We start from the raw sequence: 25,472 nt of genomic DNA on the forward strand, positions 1-25,472 counted from the left end.
GGTTGATTTGATGGATTGATTTTAGATTTCTCAATCTGCTCATTAGAAAGATGGATTAATATAACATAGGAAATGAAGTTAAATAGAAAGGAAGGCAAAGAAATCTCAAAAAAGGTCTTGTGAGTCGTGAATTTAAGATGAGAATCATCCTACGCATCAGAAGTTATTCTGAATGGCATTCCGAGAGGTCATTTGAGGCTATAAAATTGAATGCTTTTGGGTTTGGAAAGATTTTGGAAGCATTTAAGCATATTTACCTCTTAAATTTGATATAAAGCTAATTGTTCCTTACAAAAATCCACAATTCAATATTTTCATCCATTGTCATTGACTTGACAAATCGTTCAAATTTCCTTGACACATCTTCAAACATTCCAAACACATCCTATCCCTAAACTTCCTATATTTCAAAATTCAACCCCAAAAAACTTCAACAATTCACAATAATCAATCATGATGATCACGAAGGCAGTCATTTTACTTTACAAAGAGCTGAACAAAAGGCAAGCATTAAATTGGGAACAACATTCAGTTCTTTATTTATTATTTAAGCATGCCGATTGTGAACTTCCGGTTATAATTTATGGATACAAAAAAATCAAAATATATTCAACAAGTTGCACATGGCAATCATGCGCAGTTAATGTTGTTTTGATCCATAAAAAGAGAGCGGCACTGAAAAGCACTCTCGGAAGTTCAAAAAGCAGCAAGTTCAAATTTATACGAAAGCTCGCTGTATAAAAGTCTGTAATTTTTATGAATGAGCTTCAGTCAGAATATTCGATTCGAGCATCCTTCCAATCTCTTTTCCATCTCGACCACCCTCGTGCTTCTTTGTTTGAAGACATTAAGACATTGTGCATGTATGTCGAGAAAAAAAGGTACAGAGACACAAAACTACTAAATAGCCAGACAGTAAAAAATTTGTAATATTAAAAAATTTTATGGTGTGGATCAGCAATTAATTTTTATATAAAATGGATATTCTTGTGCTTGATGTGATGAAAAAGTGATTTCGTGGATCATTAATCTTGTAACATCAACGACTATTCATCCGGTGATGAAATTACTTTTTTGAATGGGAATATTTTCTTTTTTTTGTTGAGTTTTTTGTGGACATGTGGAATGGTAAATTGAGGAAATTTGAATGAATAGAGTTTGTGCTGTGAAAAACATTGAAGGATTTTTCGGTGAATTTAACTCGATTTGTTGAAAAATTCGGGTATTTTTATGAAGTGAATTTTGATGACAATTTGGAGGAAAAATCAAAAAATTTGAGGATTTTTATGGAAATTTAGGAAAATTTTCAAATTTGCTAATAGAAACTTTGAAGCCTTTTGTGGAACTTTGATGAACATTTTTGAAATTTTGAAAATTTTGTAAATTATACAAATTTAAAATTGATCAAATTCATTAAAAACTTGAAATTCCTTTAAGGAAAGTGCACAATTTCGACTTAAAATGAGTTTAAAATGACAAAAAATAAACTAAATTTGATAATAGTTTGAAATTTTAGAACAAGAAACTTTTAAGAAATTGGAAAAAATTGAAAAAAATTAAAAAAAAATTGAAAAAAAATAAAAAAATTTGAAAAATTCAAAATAATTCCCAAACCTATCCAAACTCAAAGAACTAAGTGCAAACTACTTACAAACTATTTAAAAAAATCACCAATTTTCCAATAAAACAATCAACAAAGTCTCAAACGACAAAAAAATCTCATCAAAAAGTGTATTAAAAATTATTTAATAATCATCGCCACAATTCCCGTCATTTAACGACCAATGTGAACCAAATACAGCACTAACAAACCCAAACAATAAAGAAACGAACGAAAAAAAATATTAAAATCGAGTACAAAAGTTGAAAACAAATTAAGATAAAGTGATGAAAGGAAATACATATTTTTTATGGCATAAAAGTGATGTATCATAAACCTTAATATTGCTCATCATAACACATAAAGGAGAACTTGTTGGAAACGAGCAGACAAGAGGACGCTCAACAACAACAAAAAAACAGGAGTAATAATTTAATCGTAAAAGATATTTTTTTTATGGTTAGACAAATGTGGACATGAAAATTGTATTAAGCAACCTGACACGATGGAAATTATTGAAGAAGAAAAAAAATTATTTTTATTAAATCAGGAAACTTTTGGTGAAGGAGGAAGGGTGTTGGGGATGCTTTTTTGATAATGGGTTCATTTTAGATACGGAATTGCTAGAGTCGATCATTAATGTTGTCTATGTCCGAGCGACATAAAATAGGAATCGGAGTCCATATGGATTTCCGATGTCCGAACTCGTGTGACCTCTAAATGAAGTTTTATGTCGCACGGGATTAAAATTAGTAATTATATACTTATTCTCTTATGATCATGGAGTGTAAATCACAGGAAGCTGCCTTTTTTATTACATTGCTAGTGCAAGTGAACAACTTGACATAATGTCTAGTTAATAAGTAGACCTACGGTCGACTAATGCTATTTTTCCTGGAATGATCCATAAAGTTAGTCATTAGTCGACCGTAGGTCTAGTTATTAATGGCTATTAACAAGACATTATGTCAAGTTGTTTAGTACCTCGAGTAGAATTCAGACTCCACAAGGAGGCAGTTTCGATTGACATGGATCTTTAGCGAAGCCATCTCTATATGTGTCTCTCGGGTATGAAATGATAATTTTGTATATTTTGGAAGTCATCGATGAGCAATTTAGAAACAGATTATCTGTGATCCATGTCCTCTCTCAGAGAGCATCTAAAACTGGTTCTTTCGCTGGCTGCCTTTTGTCTATACAAAGTACTTCACTGTCTCTATCAACAGCCTCTATCCATGAGAATCTGTCTTTTAACGATAGCAAAATCCATCACATAGAACCACCCACCCTGAACACATAATTTGAATAATTTAAGAGTTGAATTTTTTATCAAACATTTTTGCGTGTTTTACTCATTCGCGAATAAATTCCTGATTTTCACACAGAATAAATTAGCAAAAAAAAATAATTCAAATTTTTTCCTCGACTTTTTAATTTATTTTCAATGATGTTGCAGTTTTCTAAGCGCTATTAAGCTTCAATTTAAAGTTTTAACCCCAATTTACAAAACAACTTTTCAAGTCTTTCTTTTTTTGTCGACCCTCACTTTAAAAAGTTTTTCTTTTTCCACGTTGCCCTCGGAAAATTCCATATTAAATATATATTCAATCCCATCTCAAAGGCAACCTTTTCTTATGGTATTTAATAAATATTAAAGGCAACATAAAATGTCAACGAATGAAGTCCCTGTATTTGAAACCATCTCAAATATATCAAATTTCCATAAGCATCCATAACAAAGAAAACAAAATAAAATTGATTCAAATTGCAAAAATGTAACAAAAATATAAAGCAAGGAAAAAAAGGGGAAATTGTTGAATAAATTGCTAATACTTTTTTATGCATTCATATGTGAGGAAAATATTTCTTCAATATTGAATTGTGAGCATTTCATCACCTTTTTTCATGCATAAAAAAATATTATTACAAATAATAAGGAAGATACTATAAAAGAAGAATAAAGAGAATATTTTACAACTATTGAAGACACATATGTGCGCATCAGAGATGTAGAGTTGAATGGCATGGGGTTGGGAACCTTTCGGGTAGAATGATAAAATGGTCAGAATATTGGAAAGTTGGAAAACCTGAGTTAACAGGCCTCAAAATGCTGAAAGGTAGGCCACTGGTCAAAATACAGGAAAATTGATTAAACCAGAGTTGGCAAGCCTCTACAATCCAATAAAGACTGGCCTCTTCAAGCCAATAGGCTGGCATCCACTGGCGGTCATTCAGTTAAGTCCTGCCAACTCTAGGTTAGACTACTCTGCCTCCTCCTTCTCTTTTGCACAAAATTCTGCTTCTAATTTTCCTTAAGAATAATTCAAAAAATTCCCTAAATTCACCAAATTTTAGCTTTATCCCTGAACCATGCTTTTCTAGCTATCCCCTAACACCTGATCCACATGATCATCGATCGCAGTGCCATTTTCGATTTAATAAATTCCCAATTATATTCTATTCTTAGTCGCGACTGGATCGTGATTTCCGACCACAATTTCATCCAGAGTTAGCAGGATTCCAATGTGGAGTCCGGAATTTCAAAGTCCGGACTCCAAAAAAAAAAAATAAAGTGGAGCCCGAGTCTACAAAATCCGGACTGTAACTTTTGGAGTCCGGACTCCAAAGTGCTGCCAACTCTGATTTCAACTTGCACACCCTCGTCAAGCAGTCATGCAATTCACAATCTATTTGCAACTTTTTGCAGCATACTTCCTTGATCTGCTTTGCTATTTTCGTGGAAAAAATCCTTTGAGATCCCTTAAGCATCCTCAACAAACCCTTCACATTCAATACAATTAATTGCCACTGAATTTTTTTAATTAAAAAACTGTTAAAAACCATAAAAAAGCCACTTTACATGAGCCACAATGTCTAACATAAATCTCTTCCTCATATACAGCTGACAAATAAAGAAAATTGCAGTCGTCACATCCCATACGGACATAACAGCAAAATAGACAACATGAATCATACATTACCGCTACTATCAGCATCGATGATGTCAAATCAACATTATCAAGAGGATTTCCTCTCGATTTGGTCAGCAATGAAAAACTTTAATCATTCAATGAACGGCAACAGTACGGCAAGTCGATTCTTTCGACCACATATGAATGATTCGAGAACGACAATGAATTTTTACCAATTCTGGTTACATTCGATATATCCGCTGTATAACTTTACAACAAATGATTCAATGCAATATCTAACGTGCGCTTCCACACAAAATCCAACAGGAAATGTGATAGCTATAATATTATACATCATTGTATGCTGTGTTGGATTATTTGGAAATACTTTAGTCATTTATGTTGTACTTAAATTCTCTAAAATGCAAACCGTTACGAATAGATACATATTGAATCTTGCAATAGCAGATGAGTCATTTCTCATAGGCATACCATTTCTATTAACGACAATGTATCTTAATGAGTGGATATTTGGGTCATTCTTGTGTAAATTGTACATGGTCTCAACATCAATAACACAATTCTCATCATCAATATTCCTTTTAATTATGTCTGCTGATCGATTTATTGCTGTTTGTCATCCCATATCATCGCCAAGATTTCGAACGCAATTAGTATCGAAAATTGTGTCACTATTGGCATGGGGAATATCTGCACTCATCATGCTTCCCGTTATGTTATATGGTAAGTGTATTTACTCTCTTACTTACTTGATTGCTGGATATGGTATTGAGTTTGATGTTTTTTGTGTCTGGGGTAGTTGTGGCATTGACGCATTTTTGGTAGCTGTACTTTTATTGACTCTATGATATTGAAATATATGACAATGAAGCTTGCAAATTCAAGTAACTTAAGGTCCATGAAATAGCATTTTCAATCCAATCGGATGTTCCTTTTGTTAAGCAATTTTAAGACATTTATTGAGAACAAAGATGACATTCAAATCACTCTGCATTACATGTCATCATTTGATGCATGAGAATCAGTCAGATGTACTGATTCCCAAGAGATTTGTATTGATGTCTCATGTCAGATTCTTGAGATGCTTCAAATGCTAAAAAGCGTGAATTTGTTTCAATCATTTGACTGGATCCATCAATGAATGTCTAAAATAATCTGATTGACAGCTCTTTAACTTTAGGTGAAGAACTCTTTTCATGCTTTGTTAAATTCTCAGTCATATCCTTTAACATGCAAAGAGATCTATTTTGGGTACCAAAGTGGTATTTCTGCTCTTTGAAAGCGTACTCTTTACCTTTTAAGGATCTGATAATCGTAATGTTTGAATAGTAATCCTTCTTTAGGGGTCGCTCACTAGTCATGTGTTGTAATTGCTAAGCTGTAATAAGTGAACGGCCCCTTAGTAGCTAATGTAGTGCGTGGAACAAGGTTAATGGATAAAATCCTGTACTAAGTCGGCGTTAGGTCGATGCAAAGCTGAATTAGACTTGCATTTGGCAATAAGCTGTCATAATGGATACATTTTAGAGCTTATTAGCACCGTGTTCCTAATTTCCTGGTTTCAAGTGTCTATTAATGCAGTTATCATATGACTTTGACCAAGTCTAGTCTTAAATCCGTAATAGCTTTCTGAATAAGGTAGCAATCGTCATTATTTGAGTTACAGAGTTTATAGTCGTGATTATCATACCCTAAATTTCAAAATAACCAAATTGATTGCCCTCCCACTTCCAACATCTCATCCAAAACTGCTCACTTACAAATAACAGCAAAAAGAAAACTTTTGCACTTCATCAAATACTTCACAGTCGCATTGCGAATGGAAGGGGAGTAAAATGGTTTTTCATTTCACACATATTGCACATTATGAGTGACTGACACACGTAATATTATACTGTTGGAAACTGTTTACTCATTCGACGCTGTCGAGGGAGATAAGCTTTATGTTTTTTAACGCTTCTTCTTACTTTCTGCTCGTTCTTTATAATCACTTTCTATATATCTTTGGCTTATTTTCTTTTTGTGAAGAGGAAAATTGATGAGAAATGGCAGGGTTGGGATTTATTTCGATGATTTGGTGCTCAGTTTCTGGTTTGGCCATCTTAGTCCAGTATTTTCAATGTAAGAAGCACAAACGTCTGCGATATTTTTAGAACTCAATTTAAAAATGCAATCAAAAATCCAATTTTTCATAACAATCCTTCAAACAGCTCACCAACCCCCAAATTTCTATTTGGGTAAAAAAAATAATAAAGCGTCGGAAGTCAAGCTGTTTTTTTTTCTCATTCGCAGTATAATTTAGGCTTGCTTTTTAGCTAGCAAACGATGAGTTTTATATTTCATGAGCTGAATAAAATCTAATCGAAAAGAAAATATTTTCATATTGTTTGTGCTGTTTAGGCTTTAAGGTCTTTTGGATATATGTGAAAATTGCCTTGCAGTTTATTGGTTTGATTTAGTGTCAAAATATTGACAGGGAGGATATAGTGACCAGATTGGTAACTATCCTACCCCATCTTAAGCAATATAGTTGTACTGTAAATAAGACAAATTAACTTGTAAAGCACACGGCCTTATAAAATGACCGAAAATTTGGTATCAGAACGACTTAGAGTGACACTAGCCTGGTGCCGGTACCAGACCGACTTAGAGCCACACTTGTCTTGTGCCAGATTTTCGGTCATTTCTTATATTGAATGAGTATACTCATGAGTACGATCAATTAGTTAGATGAGTATGTTCACTGTCTATTAGAACTACCAGAACTTCTGGAATGTTATGGAAAATGGAATGAAATCACATATGTAGTTCCTCAGATATTGAATTTGATCCATGGCAACGAAAATCACTGACATCAATCACTTTGAAGTCAGGAACGAATAAAATAAGTTTTATTAACGTCATTATGGATCGTTTTCGTTTTAAGGATGAAGATCTAAATATAAATACCTGTGAGACACAATAAGTGAATCAGCATCATGCTGAGCTTTTTACCGACATGTTAAAGAATTCAGACTGAATATTTTCGTGTATTTTCTTTCATTTTCTGGATATAAAAATTGAAAATCGTGCATATAGGATAGAATATAGACATTTTAGCCCTGTTAATTATCGGGAAATTCGATCCTAATTACCAAATGGGATCTAACCCGAGCGACACAAATTAAGAGGCCGCTTTGCCAAGGAGCTCTGCCAAAGCTCTTTTATTAATACAAAATGGAAACCGCTTCCGTTTGGCGTCCATATGGTTGCCAAAAATAGGCATTTGGTATTAGTACAAAAGACTTAGCAGAGCCTTCTTCATTTGTGTAGCTCGGGCATCAAAATAGCTTTACAGAAATCATGTTTATAAAGATTTTAACACAGATTCACAAACCTTGTTATAAGTTTATTCAATAGAAAACTTTACGACATTTTTTCTCGCACAACAAAAGCTTCACATAAATAATGTTTTATGAACTAGATGAAATAGCAGTAGCTGAAATAGTTTAAATTGAGTTTGTGCTGAACTTTGAGACGAAATATGAAATATTTTTCCCTAAACGAATCATATTTATTTCAATATAATAAAATTGGATACTTTATAAAATTGCTCATTTCAGCACACGAGCATATCATGCAGCATAAGGTCCTTTTGTCTGCTGTCTGGTAACATTCTCATTCATGCTTTAGATTTTGTGATTTAGATAATTGATAACCTGTCAGAAGCTGTCCATTGAGGATTTGTTTTTTTGGGCAATACTTTGAGTATATTTGGGTATTGATGTCATGTATTTTGATGAATAATGGCTGATAAAGTTGTTGACCTGGAAAATCAATAATAACTCAAAGAATTGCTGCTTTTGTGAAATTAAAGGTAGAATTTTTTTGGGTATTGAATGGAATTAATGTCCCAATTCACAAGAGTAGATGTAAAATGCGTCATAATTCCGAAAAGTTGTTAGTTTCGAGTTAGTTGAGCAATTTCAAGTTTTAAACTTTTACGTAATTTAGTAAATCAACAAATTGCTCCAATTTTCACTGAATTCACATCAAAACTTTTCATGGGAAAATAAAACTAATAATTTTTTCCATTCCGGAAATCAAAGCTCGATCAGCATTGCATTCATTCAATCATTTTTACTTGGAAATGAATAAATTTCCATTTTTTAAAATCAGTCATCGTCACATGCTGATGAAAATTCAAAAACTCTATAAATTATAAAATGTTATTCGATTAATTCTTTTTATTGAATTTTTCTTATTTTTGTTCCTGCTTATTTCCATTCAATACTTTGGTTCTGATGTCAAGCCAATATTTCACATTGACACGTGAAACATAAAAAGTGCACACATTTTCCGCAAATGTTACAGTTTTTTTCATGGCATGTGTCGGTTACAGCTTCTGTCGGCATGGAAATATTGTTATAGAATTGTGAAAGTTTAGGTATTTCCTAAGAAGAGGTTGATTGAGTTTTTGTGGGTTTGGGAGGAATTTTTTGAGGTTTTTTGTAAAGTCCTCGTGTGATGGTCATATGACTGTTGTCAAGACGTCATAGTGGATGCTTTAAAAACCGCAGGATTACAGCCTTGAATTAAAATGCAGGAAATGCAAGCCTTTGTTTCTTAGTCGATCTTTTTTGTATGGAATCGAGTCAAGATTTGAGACTTGAATCGACTTGAGAGACATTGAGTCGACTTGACACTAAAGTCCACTTGAGACTAGAGTCGACTTGACACTAAAGTCCACTTGAGACATTGAGTCGACTTGAGAGACATTGAGTCGACTTGAGACTTGAGTCGACTGAGACTTGAGTCGACTTGAGACTTAAATCGACTTTTCCATTCAAAATCCAAGCAAATTCGAATTCTGAAAATGAAGCTCCATCAAAATTTCCAATTAGCACCATAATTCACAGCACTTCCACAGCCATAAAAAAATCACAAAAAAGCTCAAGAAAATTTTATTAATAAATTAACAAGAAAACTTTTTCTCAAACTTTGCTAAAAAGAAAAATAATCAAAAATTTATTGAATGGAAGAATAAAAGCTTTCCGGATTTTTCTTTTAATTACTTGAGGCAATTCAGGCATCAATTTTCAAAATTTTTCCATCTGTGAAACTGAAAAAATAAAAGTTGTTCTCGAAAAAAAAGTTTAATGATGTCAGAGATGCGAATTGAAATAAGGAAACTAAATTTAACTTTTATAATTGGTTGAAACCTTGAAGCAATGATGTGACATTAAATTATCTAAATTTGTGTGATTATCTTCTTCATTTTTATGTCGCTTGACTTTGACAAATGCGCATTTTATTACATTACTAATTCAAAAGAATTGCTAAAAGCATTCAAGTGCGATTTTGTCACTAAATTTTATTTCGTTTTTCTGTTGAAATTTAATCTACAATATTAGTCAGCATTTCTCATTTCATGTGACATTAGCAACTTGATAACCGCTCACCTGACACATCAATTATTAGATTTAGAACTTTCCAGACCAATTAGATGAATTTCATTTGGAATTAAGATTAGTTGCTAGAAGCTTAGGAGCAGATTTGAAAAATTAATCTACTGATTAGTCTTAAGTGGTTCTAGATTTTTGATTGTCTGGGCTATTATGGATACATCTAGATCAGTTTAGAAGCTGCATTCCTTAGCGACACAAATTAAGAAGATTCCAATGAAGCTTTATTATTGACACCAAATTGTGTCAACGGCGGTAGGCACAAATTATACATGAGATTCAAGTTGCTGCCATTGGCGTCCTCATTTAACGCTTACACTTAGTTACTGCTTCCTGTAAACAAGCTCCGATTTTGAGCCTAGGTAATTACAAAAGGCTTTCTATCTCTTTGACTCTATTGCTGAAAAAGAAGCAAATACCTATTCAGACCTTTTATCAACACTTAACAATTCACAATGGATTAACAAGAATCAATCATCATCACCATAAGCTAACGACCACTCAGCAAATAAACATACCTAGAATTTATATAAATCCTAAAGCTAACTGCGTTGATTTCACGGTTTCTAAGGTTTATATTACGTCTGTTGCTATCAAATAATGCAGTTGTCATGACTAAAAGGTATATTTTAAGATGTCTTTGAAAGAGCGGTGACATTTTAAGTTTTATTAAGAAAAGAATAAGCGAGGCTTTTTCGATGGATTTAAAGAATATGACACGAGGTGTTCTTATGAAGGAGCAGTTAATAGTAATTGAAATGTTGATGATTATTGTAGTTTTTCATGCTTTTTTGAATGATGTTTATAGCAGACCCGAGCGATACAAACGATAAAGTTCCGCTATGGAATATTTAAGGCTCCGCTATAGCTATTTTAATGACACCAAATGGAAGCTGCCCTCGAGTTGCTTCAATATTTCAGTCAAAATTATGCGACATCCCGAGTGGACAAAAATACATTATAACTAGTTGCAAATTAATGTCCTGTTGACCAGTTCAAGTTAATGCTCTGTTGATGGCTTGTTCTAACGTATTTTTTGTCGACTCTGGTTCCATTTGTTGTTGATAAATGAACTCTAGAGAAGCCTCAAATGCTCCGTGCCGAAACCTTCTTAATTTTTGTCGCTCGGGAGATTTCAACGATTTTCTCTAAAAACGACAGGAATGTTGATTCTGTCAACTTAGTATACGGTAGAAATGGCTTACTAAATAGTTTGTTTAGTTTGTAGTAGAGTTGTAAAGCCTTTAAGCTCCTTTAAACACTAATGGAATTCTAACTTTCACATTATAGTTTTAAAAACTTATAAAAGTTTTAAATTACGTTGAATTATTTATATTACTAATAAAATATGTAATTCATATTCCACTAGTTTCAGCTCTAATTTCACAAAAGAAGAACATAAAAGTTTTTCATGAAAATTTAATTATGTGGGACTTTCTAATTTCCCAAAAAAATGCATAATCCTTAAGTAAATTGTTCTCTTTTACCCAATATAAACAATGTAGATGTTAATTAACTAATTATGTTCCTTTTTCGCGAAAAATTTCAATTCATTAACTTTGCTGATAAATATTTTAATTGTAGGATTCAAAGAGCTTTTCTAATTACGCTGCTGAAAAAGGCCATCCTATGTATATTGACTGAAAATTAAAGAAGATTGAAAATTAATCGACCTTTCATGACCTAAATATAATAAAAATTTTCAAGCGTACAGAAAAACAGGCTTTCCATTTTTTATTTATTTACAGATCTGGCTCAATTTTTTCTGTTATTTTTTTCATGAGCCATGATGTTTAATGACGTAGGTATTGAAGCCATAAACTCAAGATTGATGTGATTAAATGGGATTTCATAAAATTGAATTAATAACAAAATAATGTATTGGAATTGAATTTAACAGGATGTAGGAGGTTAGAACGCAATTTTTTTTGGGGATTCGACATGTAAATTTGATTTTCTGTATAAATTTATAAATTGGAATGTAATTGTTTGACTTAGTTACACTTGTGACCTAGTTGTGCTTCATTTGTGTGTTTTGAGAGAACTTTTGTATGAAATGAAGCATTTTACCGCTGTTTAAAATTGAATTATTGGATATTGGGGTAATTTTTAGTGGTATAACATAGCCCGTAAGGCATACGTCTTGTCTGCATAATGTTAACATGATTTGACGACTATTCTGATTCATTTTGAGAAGAATCTGTCTAAATAAGTGTTGTCCAAGCTGCGTGAATCAGTTTAAGCCTTGAACAGCAAGATAGCATACCATCAAGGAGTTCTGTAGCCCCCAAAATTTGGATAACACTGGTCATGTAGTAGAAAGCTTCCTGGATTGCATGATTGCATTTACCTTAGTCTAGACACGTAGACAGTGTGTATATAAGCATGTCTGTGAGATTATTATGTGACTTGAGGATAGCATTTTGTCAAATTGGTCCAAGTTCAATGCTAATTCCGGCTACATAACGATTAGGATCGATGAATCATGCTTATGATGAACTACAGCCTTTAAGCCAATAAAGCAAAGCCACAGAATGCTAATCTCTAACAGTAGACATGGGTTTGATTCCCACTAAATGCCGATGTTGCTCTCAATGATAACAGGAGCATTTAGTTCAAAGTAAAAACGATTCTCACAGTGTTCATAACATTGTAGAACAATCTCTTCTTGATATTCTCCTGACTTGCTCCTGACCTCAGGCTAGTCTGACATAAACCCAGCATATGAACAACCTCATTTTAGGTATCAAAATAAATTTATTGCTGGAATTATATTACAATCAAAATTTAACCTTTAGCTAGCAATAAATAACAAAAAATTGCCGGTCGTTTACTCTTGTTGGAGTCTCGTGTACTCAAATGACAACTTTATCATCCCACTGGACATCAAGTCCACAAGTTATTGAACTATTTTGTAAATAATTCACTAAAATTAAACTTTAAATTGACAAAATAATTAATCAGTCAGTCTGGCATGCAATTAAGAAGACAGTCATCAATCAGTTACTCAATAATTCATCCAGACAGTCAGCCACTTGACTATGTATCCAATACAACTAATCAAAAGTCTTGCTGCAAATTTGCCCTAAATAAAGCAGGACGAACAAAAAAAGACATTCATTGTCATAGACAATCTTGTCGCTTTCTATCTAAGATCAGAAGACCGTCAAGTGCGTTACATTTATTATCATCATCATTTTTTATAATCTCTCCACCTACCATTCACAAAAAATGCCATGCCTATCTCGTGACATTTATTGTAAGCAATTGTCTCTTCATTGATGTTGATAATTCTATTGCCATTTCATGTACTGTATACCTAAAATTTATCTTATGTCTTTTTTTACAGCTAACACAATTGAAAAGTATCCGGGATCGGAACAAATGACATGTAATATTTTATGGTCACACCCAAGCGTTGATGGACATCTAGGCGGTTCAACATTTACATTATATTCCTTAATCTTAGGATTTGCCGTACCATTAAGCTTAATCCTCGTATTCTATTATTTAGTGATTAAGAAACTTCAGACTGTTGGTCCGAAAAATAAGTCGAAAGATAAGAAACGATCTCATCGTAAGGTGACACGACTCGTCCTTACTGTCATTGCTGTTTACATTCTTTGTTGGACACCGTATTGGGTAAGTGAATGTAATAGGATAATATGTTTGTGTATATTGTATTATTTTACATGTTTGGAACATTCTTGACAGTTGCGACACTTTTATCAGACATATTTGGTGATTTTTATTGGATATTGCGGTGTTATGGCAATTGATAACCCGGGAAGTGCAGGAGTATGGAGGGTTGCGATGCAGGAGCCACAATAATGGTTAAATGGTTACTTACTTCGTTGGTTTAGGAACATGTTGGCTTATAGCTGGGAGTTGAGGATGTCTGAAGCCTGCGCTATCCTTCATTACCCATTCCGGTATATTAAGGACTTCACAAAAGTTGGGGGTTTGTCCTAAGATAAGCCAAATCCATAAGACATCAACGCTCATTTGACTAGCTTCTTGAAAGCTTTTAACCAGTAATTACTTCATTCCCAGCTCCATACCAGCACATGCTTCTCGGGCAACCATTTTTCAACAAGCTTACATTCAGTTCCCAACCAATAAACCTCAAATAATGTCGAACCAAAAACAATTTAGGAAATTTATTGTCTAAAAGTTTTATAGGCTTCCCTACTCTTTTGTTCATAATTTTTTACATCCCCCAAAAAGAAAGGAACACCTCAATAAACATAATCTTGATACAAACTTCCCATTCTTAAGCCAATCGAGCATTTTGTGTACTTTAAACAATATCAATCTCTTATGACGTGTATAACGATACCTTTTTCCGATCCAAACTTCTAATCCCTTTCAATTTCTTATTATTATGTTCAAAATCGATGACTATGAGGATATCGTGTGCTTAATGGGGCAATTTGCTCGTCGAGAATGGCAGAAGGGAAATTGCGAAAAAATGATAACGATTTGCTTGAATGAGAGAAAAGTTAATGTTGATTTTTTGGATGATGATAAGGTTATTTATGAAGCTTTTAAAAAATTGTTCAGCACATAATTGAAATTTCATGTTTTGGATGATTTTGGAAGCTTCTTATGATGGGAGCTAATGGATGTTTTGGAGGTTTTAATTTTAAGGAATTTTGAAGAACTTTTTTTGCAAATTTTAGTATAAAGCCTCTCTTAAATAGCTCCTATAGCTGGCATCCGCTTGAAATTACGGGATCTTAATGTCTCTGCTTCATCAAAGTCTTGAGATTGAGTAGGTATCGTAATCAAGATGGAGACAATCCTGACATTTCTCAAGAGATGCCAGAGGCGTTAAAAGCGTTCAAATTTCAGTTTCTAAAGAAGAATCCAGACCATTTTGAAGCTCCTTAGCTGCTAATTACTTCTACCTTAAATCCTACGATTGATACATCCTGCACATCATTATACTTATTTATGATGCCCACAAATCGCATCTGTCTCCAATCCAGCATGTAAATCGCAACTCCTAGAATTCAATTCCTCCACAATTCTCATGACTACCTCCTACATCTCCTATAAACCTATATTTATAGTAATCACAGATAATGCAAGACAAAGACAAACGACAAAATTTATATAAATATATGTCTATCCATTCATATTCCACAACAAGTGTGGGATATGCTGGATATATTATTGTAACCAAAAAATTGGAAGTAATAAAGATTTTTCTCTATTTTTATGCATATAGGTTAGTCAAATGGCACTTATTAATACACCGCCAGATGTTTGCCAAAGTAAATTGGAAATAACAGTATTTGTTCTTGTTGGAGCTATGGGCTATAGTAATTCAGCCATAAATCCCATTTTATATGCGTTCTTAAGGTATGTATAATGTAGAGTTCATGACACTGCCATGACATTAGTAAATATACACATATATATATGATAAGGCAACTCAATAAATCAATGTCTTATTTTATATTCCCTCTCTTCTATGTCTGTACATGCTTACTCGATCGATTTTGGAATTTCCACATTCTTTATTATACATAGTGACAATTTTAAAAAGTCATTCATGAAGGCGTGTATGTGCACCCGAGGCAAAGACATTAATGCTCAACTTCAAATCGAAAATAGCATTTTTCCACGCTTCGGACGAAGTAATCGTAGTTCAGAGAAATTATCGGCAATTGCAAAGAGCAATTTTCAAAAGACAAAGACGACAATTGCTGGTAAGGAATCGGAGGGTGCTGTAACAGCACTAGCAACATCGGCGGCGATTGTCGAGCAAGATAAAAGCAAAAATGTTTGCATTAAAACTACGGCCATTACAATTCCCAATCATTTTGATAGCAAGAATCATAATATGAATGGAATCAACGAGACAGCGAACAATGTTCATACAGTTCAACGAACTGAACCAGTTCTACACACGGATTTGTAAATAAGGACTTCTTTATGACTAGACAAGGGGGTGTAATCATGTCTGCTGGTGACTTGATACTTCTCAAAAATAAGAATATTTTCCAGAGCTCGAAGTCGATGAGGAATTCGTTCCTGACAGGAATAGAGGGATAGAGGGATAGAGGGATAGAGGGATAGAGGGATAGAGGGATAGAGATAGAGGGATAGAGGGATAGAGGGATAGAGGGATAGAGGGATAGAGGGATAGAGGGATAGAGGGATAGAGGGATAGAGGGATAGAGGGATAGAGGGATAGAGGGATAGAGGGATAGAGGGATAGAGGGATAGAGGGATAGAGGGATAGAGGGATAGAGGGATAGAGGGATAGAGGGATAGAGGGATAGAGGGATAGAGGGATAGAGGGATAGAGGGATAGAGGGATAGAGGGATAGAGGGATAGAGGGATAGGATAGAGGGATAGAGGGATAGGATAGAGGGATAGGATAGAGGGATAGGATAGAGGGATAGGATAGAGGGATAGGATAGAGGGATAGAGGGATAGAGGGATAGAGGGATAGAGGGATAGAGGGATAGAGGGATAGAGGGATAGAGGGATAGAGGGATAGAGGGATAGAGGGATAGAGGGATAGAGGGATAGAGGGATAGAGGGATAGAGGGATAGAGGGATAGAGGGATAGAGGGATAGAGTCGACTTCAGGCTCTGATATTTTCTGAGCCCCGCAATCACCAGCTACACCCCTGGAACTAGTTTTTAATATTACTTATTTTTCTTTTTCGAAAATTTTTGTATACTTATCTATGAAACTTTACAGTTTTATGACATGAAAAATAAAAAACTTTTTCTACTCCAAATCGAAATTAAAGATGAAGAAATAAGAATAAAAATCAGCACAAAATTGTATTATCTTTATATGTATCGTCAACTATTCCTTATAACGTTACATGTAATGTGTATAAATATATAGATATATATTTGACAAAAGGGCAACAATGTATGCTACTGACAAATCTGAAGGGCCAAACCCCTTAAAATCCATTTCAATTTATGCGAGTGTTTCGATGAAAGATTAAGTCACTCATTATTACACACACACACACACACACATTGGACGGAAAGATAAATTGTTTTATAGCATAGCGAGTATGAAAAAAAGTTTTGATTTAGTTGATAAGCAGTTGGGCTCATTTTGATTAGGAAAGTCGGTCAGTAAGTTTTTATTGTCTGTTGGATTGGATAATAATGATTGAATTTTATTGTTGGATGAGCAGTCAGTTACATTTGGTGATGAATTTGATAAGCTATTTGGGTTAATGAGTATCACTAATTTGAATATTATTTTCATGCTGTCTATATCCTTTCTACTAAAAGGGTGGAGCTAGTTTCATAAACAAAATTTGTTACTAAATGAAGGCTAGAATTGGTTCATAGTTCAAGAAATAAACCCTAAGATACATACTTAATCTAAAACAGAATCAAATTAAGATGCATGAAAAGATGTCTATCTATGTGACCATTTGGTCTGGTCCTCTACTCAAAAGTGCTGCATTTTTTGTATGAGCCGGCATCATATTTCAATAAATCACTTGATATAGCAGCGCTGTTTGTACTTCTGATACACAAATAGATAAACTTAATAGAATAAATTATGGTTCGTCCAAAATTTCAGGTTTGTTAGCAAAAAACACAGGCCTGCAGTCTTGGACGAACTATAAGGGACATAAACTGCTATCCTGTGCATCTTAAATGCAGGAAATGCAGATTTGTGGCTCTTAAACGTACCTTAGAATAAGTGAGCGAATTTGAGATTGCTTAAACCTAGTCTAGCTTAAAGTTGCCTGAAAGTCAGCTAACTTTAAGCAAGTGAATATCAAGTTTAAGTTACTAAGACAGTAAAATTCCACTTTTTATGCTCAGTTGATCTATTTATGACTTAATTGCTCTCCAAATTAACAAAATTTCCACCAAATTTCAACCTTATGTACCAAAAAATCAAACTGTCTAATCACTAAAGTCCATCCATAAATCAACATTTCAATCAAATTGAGTAGAATGTCTTTCTAAATTCCAAAAATTAAACATCAAGACTATTAACTTTATGATAAATTAATTTCTATAATCCAACGAATCCACCCACTTGAGTCAAAGTGTGTATACAACATCCAATTTACAGTCACATAAAAATGAGCTTAAGAAGACATTGCAATCAACTAAATGAGAAATGAAAAATTATTTTTGTCACAATGTGGCGTGTGATGAGTTTAGCTACGATGTGAAAATAAGCATGTTGAGAATCTGGAGCAGTCGTTTCACGCAGTGATTTATCAAGGAAATTACTCAATGAATTTACTTTTAAGAGAAAATAAAAGAAAGAAAGGAAATAAGAAGATAAAGTAGGACAAAAAGGAAAAAAAAAATTGTATATATACCAAACAGAATGACCAAAACGCATTAATCTCCCAGACGAGCATTAGCTAGTAAGAATAAAAATTCAATTTTTATAATTGAAAAAGTTGATGAAAAAGAAAAAGTTATGAAAAATTATTTTTGTACAACAAAGATGAATCCATTTGAACTAAGAAGGCAATAATTTAATAAATGGAAATGGATATTTGAAAGATGATGATTAATTTGTTGAAATATTGAAAAATTTATCAATTATTAAGTTTGAATTGTTTTTTGAACTGCTGTGGTTTTGGGAAGTTTGTTAGGATTTTAAAGAGCTTTACGAGAATGTTGTTCTGATTACTAACCCAACCTTAGTCTTTATAAAGCTATCAATAATAGGTTTTAGACAGAATTGTCAGGAATTTAGGAGTGCGGCCTCCAAAATTCCAAAAGGGCGCCTCTATAGAAGTTCGGATTCTACTTTTCTGGAATCCAGAATCCAGTGGAGGCTCCTCCACATCGTAGTCTTGCCTACTCTGGTTTTGGACTCCATCTGTAAATGCATTTATGTCAGAATCTGATTAATTCGAGTGAATACTTATTAATGATTCAGATTCTGAAATTGGATAGCCAGTTCCAAAGATTGTTAGGATTCCTATTGCCTCAGAATCTGATCAATTTCAAGCAATGCGCATTAACGAGTAAGACTTTCTTTGGAAAGAATTTCCAAAATTTGAATTCCTGTTATCTCAGGAAATCAACATGCAAATGTATTGTCCTCCTCATCCCTCTCTTGCATTAAGGTGACAAGCTGAACAGCCAATTTTCGAAATTTTACCTTTTCAATTGAGATTCATGATCTCCCTTAGAAATCTAATAAAATTGACTCTATCCCTGGCTTCCATCTGCTAATTACCAAATTTTTTACAACCAAGGCTTAACAGAGATGGAATCAAATGCATACCATCTCTACAGCCTGAATTTTTAAAAGCTTTAATTTAAAAATCTATTAAATTTCACAAAATCCACAGCAAAAATGTTATTCCAAATAATTTCCCAAATTTCTCCTATATTTTTATAATCCTAATGAACCACAGCGTTATCAATTTTCACGTTTTTTTTGTTATTAATAATGCAAACTTTTTTGTAGAAATAATATTTTTGTACGTACGTAATAACCAAGGTTACAGAAATATTTTTGTGAATATCAAATGTCAATTTTTACACGTGAGAAAAGAAAATTTTTTGTATATGCAGCTCTAAATGAGCTACCTTGAGTATCAAATTTAGATATGGGTGGTGATTACTAATTATAATTGCCAGATGTTATCAATAAATAAATAAAAAATGAATAAAATTATTAATAAATCGTATTAAAATGTATAAATAATCTGTTTTATTTCATAAAGGATGTGAATGGCACTAATTTTAGGAAGCAACATAATAAATGGCAGTTGTCAACAAAATGTGATCAGGTCTAGCCGAATACCTAGTAAGTATGTCACATTGTGTAAATATTGTATCAATTTGTTTGTTATTTAATATGAATTTTTCTTATCAGTGCAATCAATAATGTTCGAGCATGTAATTGAATTCTTAATAATAATCAACACCAATCAGCTTTATTTCCAGCAAAATATCAGATATAAATAAGCAATGGCTGTTTATAAATAACGTCTGTACAGCTTTTGATCTCCTATTCTTGGTTTATCGCAATTATGCATTAATATCTGAAAGGAATGCAGACTAGAAATGATGAAAAATTCAATGGCAGGTTGACATACCTCTATCAAGCAGTGCTGGTATATTGCCTTTGACTTTGAAAAAGGCAAACTTTGCAAATTCAAAGGCAATGTCTTTTTCAATGGCAATCCATATCAACACTGCTGTCAAGAGACCAAATTTGATGAAATCAGGCTTTAAATCATATTCACTGTTTCCAGGGTAAATCGTTCGTAGAACTAACTAGTTTCGAATTTATCGATGTCGAAAAAGATGCCTAAAAGTAGCCCTAGATGATGTCCCACTCGTGTAATTCACTCAGAAGCATAACGAAATGGATAAAATTCGACATCAGTCCAGTATGTCAATAGGTTTTACAAACTATAACTAATTTTTTTGAAACCGAGAATGTCCTGATTGGTAAATTCTTAAATATATCGATCAAAGATTGTGAGATAGAGCTGTCAAGAGAAATGATAGAGCTGTCTACAGACGTTCTTTAAACGCGGTAATGGGCCCATGTGCGCCCCAGCCAAGGAAGTAAGTCCAGTATGACTCTGTCCATTGTTCAAATTTGATGAATTCCAACTTCAGGTCAGTCTCATTGCTTACTGTGTAGCTTCAATTCCTCTCAAAATTGAGACATCATTTCCGAACAAACCCCACACCAAGTGACAATTTTCACCAAATTACGTCGAAGCTAATTTTATAAAAATCATTGCGATCAATCACACTCAATCAATTTTTAAACCATCAATATTGATAAATTTTTATCAATTTTTTATGATGTCATATTTTTGGCTTTTTTATGGATCTAAAGTAAACAGAGAATTGCTCGTAAAATGATGAGTATTGCAACAAAGACATCGGAACATATTGTCTTGGGATTATCAGTTAAATACATATTGAATGTACCTGGAATGTTGATAGATAAAGCAGTTGTAAGTTATCGAATTTTAAGGACATTAATAAGACTTCGTTGAGAATTCCTTAATTGAATATTCAATTCAAAGGCAATTTTCAATTCAAAGGGAAATTAAATTTGATGAATGAGTATTAGGTCATAGGTGAGATAACATACTGTTTAGTACTTATGGAAATTTAATTGAAATTGTTGTAAATTTTCTAATTAATGAATCATGTTGAATTCATAAGCTCATGAAAGATAACGTCTGTACAAGTCGATGTGTCATGTCAATAAATGAAAGATCCAGACAAGGAGTCGAAAATTTGTAAATCTATTATGAATGACTTCTTTATTGTTTCATGAAGTTTAAGGTACAGATTTACTCCTTTTGTCTATGAACTTTATCTATTGCAGCTTAATATAAATGCACATACTATCTTGTTCAAGTAAGTGATGATGTCTTCTAAATAGCACAAATTGGTTAATCGATTGAAAATCTGGCCCTAGGCTGAGCTGTCATGAGTCTGGTGCTGGATTGTTTTAAATCCAGCACCGCTAATAAACAGCTAATAAATGCCGACATGACTCTGACATGATGCCACGTTTGAATCGAATCCGGCAACAATCCAGAGCTACGCCGTCTTGTAGTCGAATTTAAAACGAATCCAGCAACAATTCAGAGTCACGCCGTCCTGATGCCACTTTTTAAACCAAATCCATCATCAAGTCTGAGTCATGCTAGCTTAGTGCCATATTTTCAATCGATTAATCGACTTATTCTATTCAGATCTAATCCAAAATCCTCTACAAAACCGAGACACCATTTCATCACCATTAACAGCACCTTGTTCATAATTTGCATGTAAACGCAAACTAATGCTGCAGAATTAATGCTCATTTTAAAAATTTCATGCTATTAGGGCAGGTAATGATGATGATGATGACGGAGGAGAAACCTGAATACATTTAAAACAATGTGGTTACCAAACAATAGACGCGTTAAATGATGGAAATTTGTTTGTCTTAATTTTATATCCTCATTTTGACCTATTTGGATTGAAGCTGATTGTTGGATATTATCTGTAGGTGGAAAACAAAAAAATATCATTTTTCAGAGAATTATTCATAATTCATTCATGAATATGATTGTACTTCATTTTATTTCAGCCTTGGATGCTAAAATTTAGTCTGAAGAGTCAACCGCAAAAGGCTTTGTTGAGCATAAAAACCTGCAAAGGTCAAAATAATCTTTTATTTTCGTCGAATAATAGATTCTTCTAAGAAGCAACCTTAACTTTTATCTTTCCACAAAACAATCTTCTCCTTATGCTGCCTATAAAGAAGTTCAAAGGCAGCAAAAATTGACATTTCAAATTTCATTAAAATTCAATTGAGGAACAAAACGAATTCGATTTTACAGCTGTTCTTTCCACCGACAAAGAAGCTACTATTAAAGCACATAAATTTTATTGAAGCTTTAAATCAGCATGCAACCTCCCCGAAAGTTTTATTTTTATGTGTAGATTGGGAGAATGATTCTAATGAGCAAATAACTGTTTAGCAGACTAAAAAACTTTTCATGGTCATTGTCAATAAATGCTTTTGTGTAAATTAACATAGAAAATTGTTGGGTCGGTTGTTTGTAAATTTTTATGTGTAGGAGTGCTTGATAAAAAGGTCAGACGGATTTTTTAAAAAATGCTTAAAGTAATGAGTTTTGAGATGAATTTTATGGATTTTTGTGATAGTGTCTTCAGTGACTTTATGGGAAATTTAACACTTTAACATATATAATTACCCAAACTATTTCCGCGTTTAATACGTCTGTTTATTTTTGGCAAGCGTATATAAAGCCAGTCATAGGGTCAGTTTCATGTGACATCTTGGGAATTCATTGATTACAATTGATCTGTACGGCCAGCGAAGTAAGTAAGTAAGTTTTAAATTGAAATGAAGAATTTTTCTTGAAAAATGATGAGGAAAGGTCAACTTGGGTTCACTTGGGTTCAATTAGGTCCAAATGGGTTCACTTGGGTCCAACTGGGCCCACTTGGGTTCAATTAGGTTCAACTGGGTTCACTGGAGTCCAATTGGGTCCACTTGGGTCAACTTAGGTTCAATTAGGTCTTCTTGGATCTACTTGGGGCGCTCAAATTGCATCGAGTTGGCTTCATCACTTTAGATGGCTTTATCATGCGTAAATCTACAAAAAAGTGGTTTTAGCTGCGAAATTCGACTTGATTCCCTGCTTGAATGTATTGAAATACAGCATGATTATCCACTGGATTTCACACAATTAAATGCACAATTCTTAACACCAACAAGTTCCGTTTTAATTTAAATTTAATAACCAGCATGAATCATGTTATGTATTCTTCAAAAGTAGTGAAATATGAATAAAATATAGTAAATAAATCACTGTGGTCTATGAAAAAAATTTCAATAAAAAGTAAGTTATTTTGTTCATTAAAACCACATTTTTATGAAACAGAATCAATGGAAAATACCTAAAGGAAAGGAAAATTTTCATTAAAATCCTGAATAAAATATCAAAAAGAGTCTTTTGATATAAATTCTGTTTGTTGACTATATATCTGAATGGAATTCTGTTTGTGATAAACCAGACAATGATGGCTTTTGATATTGTTGATGATAAAACTAGTCAGTTGTTGATTCACATAAATATTATTGAAGTTAAGACTACTTTATAGATTGATATCAATTTGACGCAATTCAATTGGAACGAGATAAACAAGTGACATAACTAAAGTTAACTGGAAGTGGTCAGAAATAGGAATTGTTTTGAATGGAAATTTACTTTTACTTGGGTTGCAGGATGTATGTGGCAGTAAATACATTTTTGTTACATTTTAAGTTCAATTTTACAGCATTTTAGGTTAGAATTTTCGAATTTTTTAGGGATTTCTGAAATTTTTATTCAAAAAAGTATAAGTTTTTACAAAAGTCACTCAACAAATCTAGAGATCAAGACAATGACTTCCCCAATTTCCCATAGCTTTAATCCCATATTGTGCATCTCACATGTACAGATTCATCGAGCATGTTACTTATTTTAGACACAATATGCTTTCAACTCTATTGTGAAATAAATAACCTTTTCAGAGAATTTCAGTTCTGACTTCAATTGTATTGTAGCTTTATGGAAACTTTTGATTTATTATCTCAAAAACGAGTTTGGCTTTTTGGGTTTTCGGTTAGTTAAATTTAGGATTTTGCAAAATTTATTTTTGTATATTTCTAAGTATAAAGCTGGAAGTTTGAATAACACTTGAAATCTAGTGATTTATAAGCTTATGTCAATTGTGATGCATGGCTTCCCTTTGCTGACGTATGAACATAAGTAACATAATGGACCAGAAGGGAACAATGGCCATAATTCCTTTACTTAATTTCATAACTTGAAGTTGACTCGGATTTTGTATCCAAAAGTTGTGACTCGACTTTGTACGACTGCATAGAATACTGAACATTTAGGAACTACTTAAACTATAAGATAGCCACATTCCCAATGCAACATTTAAAAACAGCACTAAAAATTCCAATAAAAAGAAAATTTAACTGAAAAACACGACAAGAAAAATACTTTCAGACTCTATAAATTCAGCTTAATAATGATCAAAAATACAATGAAACTATAAGAAAAATATTTATTATGTGTACATATGCAGCATAAACTCAGTGCGAATTGCAATGTACATAAATTGAAAGCATGTTCCAGATAAGAGCAAAAAAACAATTTTCATATTTAAAATAACATAAGGAATGCTGAACGAAAGGAATTTTTATCTCTTGTGAGAATTTTTATCTCTTGACTGAGATTTTTTATCAAAGACAAATTTGAATGAAGATTTTATTTTTAATTAAATAAGTACAAGAAGCTTGTATTTATAATGTTTGCGTGATATGGATGGTTTAGCTTTAATGTTTGAAATATTCATAAATTATGTGCAATTTGAATTGAATGCACACTTTTAGTTTATAATTCTGAGGACATTGAGTGTCGTACTCGACTCTTATTTCTGCCTAAATGTCAAACTTTTGATAGACGTCATTTGCGAACGGCCCTACAAAATTAATTACGTTTTCGTACAAAATCTTATAATTTTTAATCTTTCCTGCAACAGAATTTGTACAAAATTTTGATAAATCTCATCACATCTCTAAACAGACCATCTTTCACATTAGCGTAGGGCGGCCATCTGCTGTATTTTTGCCGGGACGCTGCTGTACTTTTCAACCTTGCTGCTGTGTCCCGACAAAGCGTCAAAATGTTCCGATTTTTCAAAAAGTGTCCCGATATTTTGCGAAAATGCTCTGGTCACCCTACATTAGCGTTACGTCTTCCATAAACTGTCCCTCATGCATCATATGAGACAGAAGGAAGAGTCATATTCTTAACTTGCTAATAAGTGAAACTTCTAAGATCATATTCAATTCAACTTTCACCAAGAAATTTGTGTAGAAAATTCAATTAGGAGTCTAAAATTTGACTTGAGATGGGATGACAGGGCTGCTGCATAAATTTGTGTAGCAGTTAATAGAATTTCTA

At 33.1% G+C, this 25,472-nt stretch overlaps 1 protein-coding gene across 1 annotated transcript; it reads left to right on the forward strand.

Moving 5' to 3' along the window:
- Positions 1–1,570: 1,570 nt before the first annotated feature.
- Positions 1,571–15,989, forward strand: LOC139089062 (somatostatin receptor type 5-like). The gene is made up of 5 exons (XM_070638491.1): positions 1,571–2,024; positions 4,503–5,256; positions 13,327–13,619; positions 15,211–15,344; positions 15,516–15,989. The coding sequence occupies exons 2-5, from the start codon at positions 4,566–4,568 to the stop codon at positions 15,904–15,906; spliced, it is 1,509 nt and encodes a 502-aa protein (XP_070494592.1). The 5' UTR covers positions 1,571–2,024; positions 4,503–4,565; the 3' UTR covers positions 15,907–15,989.
- The last annotated feature ends 9,483 nt before the right edge of the window (positions 15,990–25,472 follow it).

Source organism: Chironomus tepperi, unplaced genomic scaffold (assembly GCF_022539635.2).
Source record: "Chironomus tepperi strain 1889 unplaced genomic scaffold, CSIRO-AGI_Ctep_v1 contig_174, whole genome shotgun sequence".
Classification (NCBI taxonomy): Eukaryota; Metazoa; Arthropoda; class Insecta; order Diptera; family Chironomidae; genus Chironomus; species Chironomus tepperi.

What these genes read in the sequence shown, in the direction of transcription:
- LOC139089062 (XM_070638491.1), top strand. Translation starts at nt 4,566, where the DNA reads ATGAATCATACATTACCGCTACTATCAGCATCGATGATGTCAAATCAA. An exon ending in GCTTCCCGTTATGTTATATG is followed by an intron (nt 5,257 to 13,326) that starts GTAAGTGTATTT and finishes CTTTTTTTACAG; the next exon opens with CTAACACAATTGAAAAGTAT. An exon ending in ATTTTATATGCGTTCTTAAG is followed by an intron (nt 15,345 to 15,515) that starts GTATGTATAATG and finishes TATTATACATAG; the next exon opens with TGACAATTTTAAAAAGTCAT.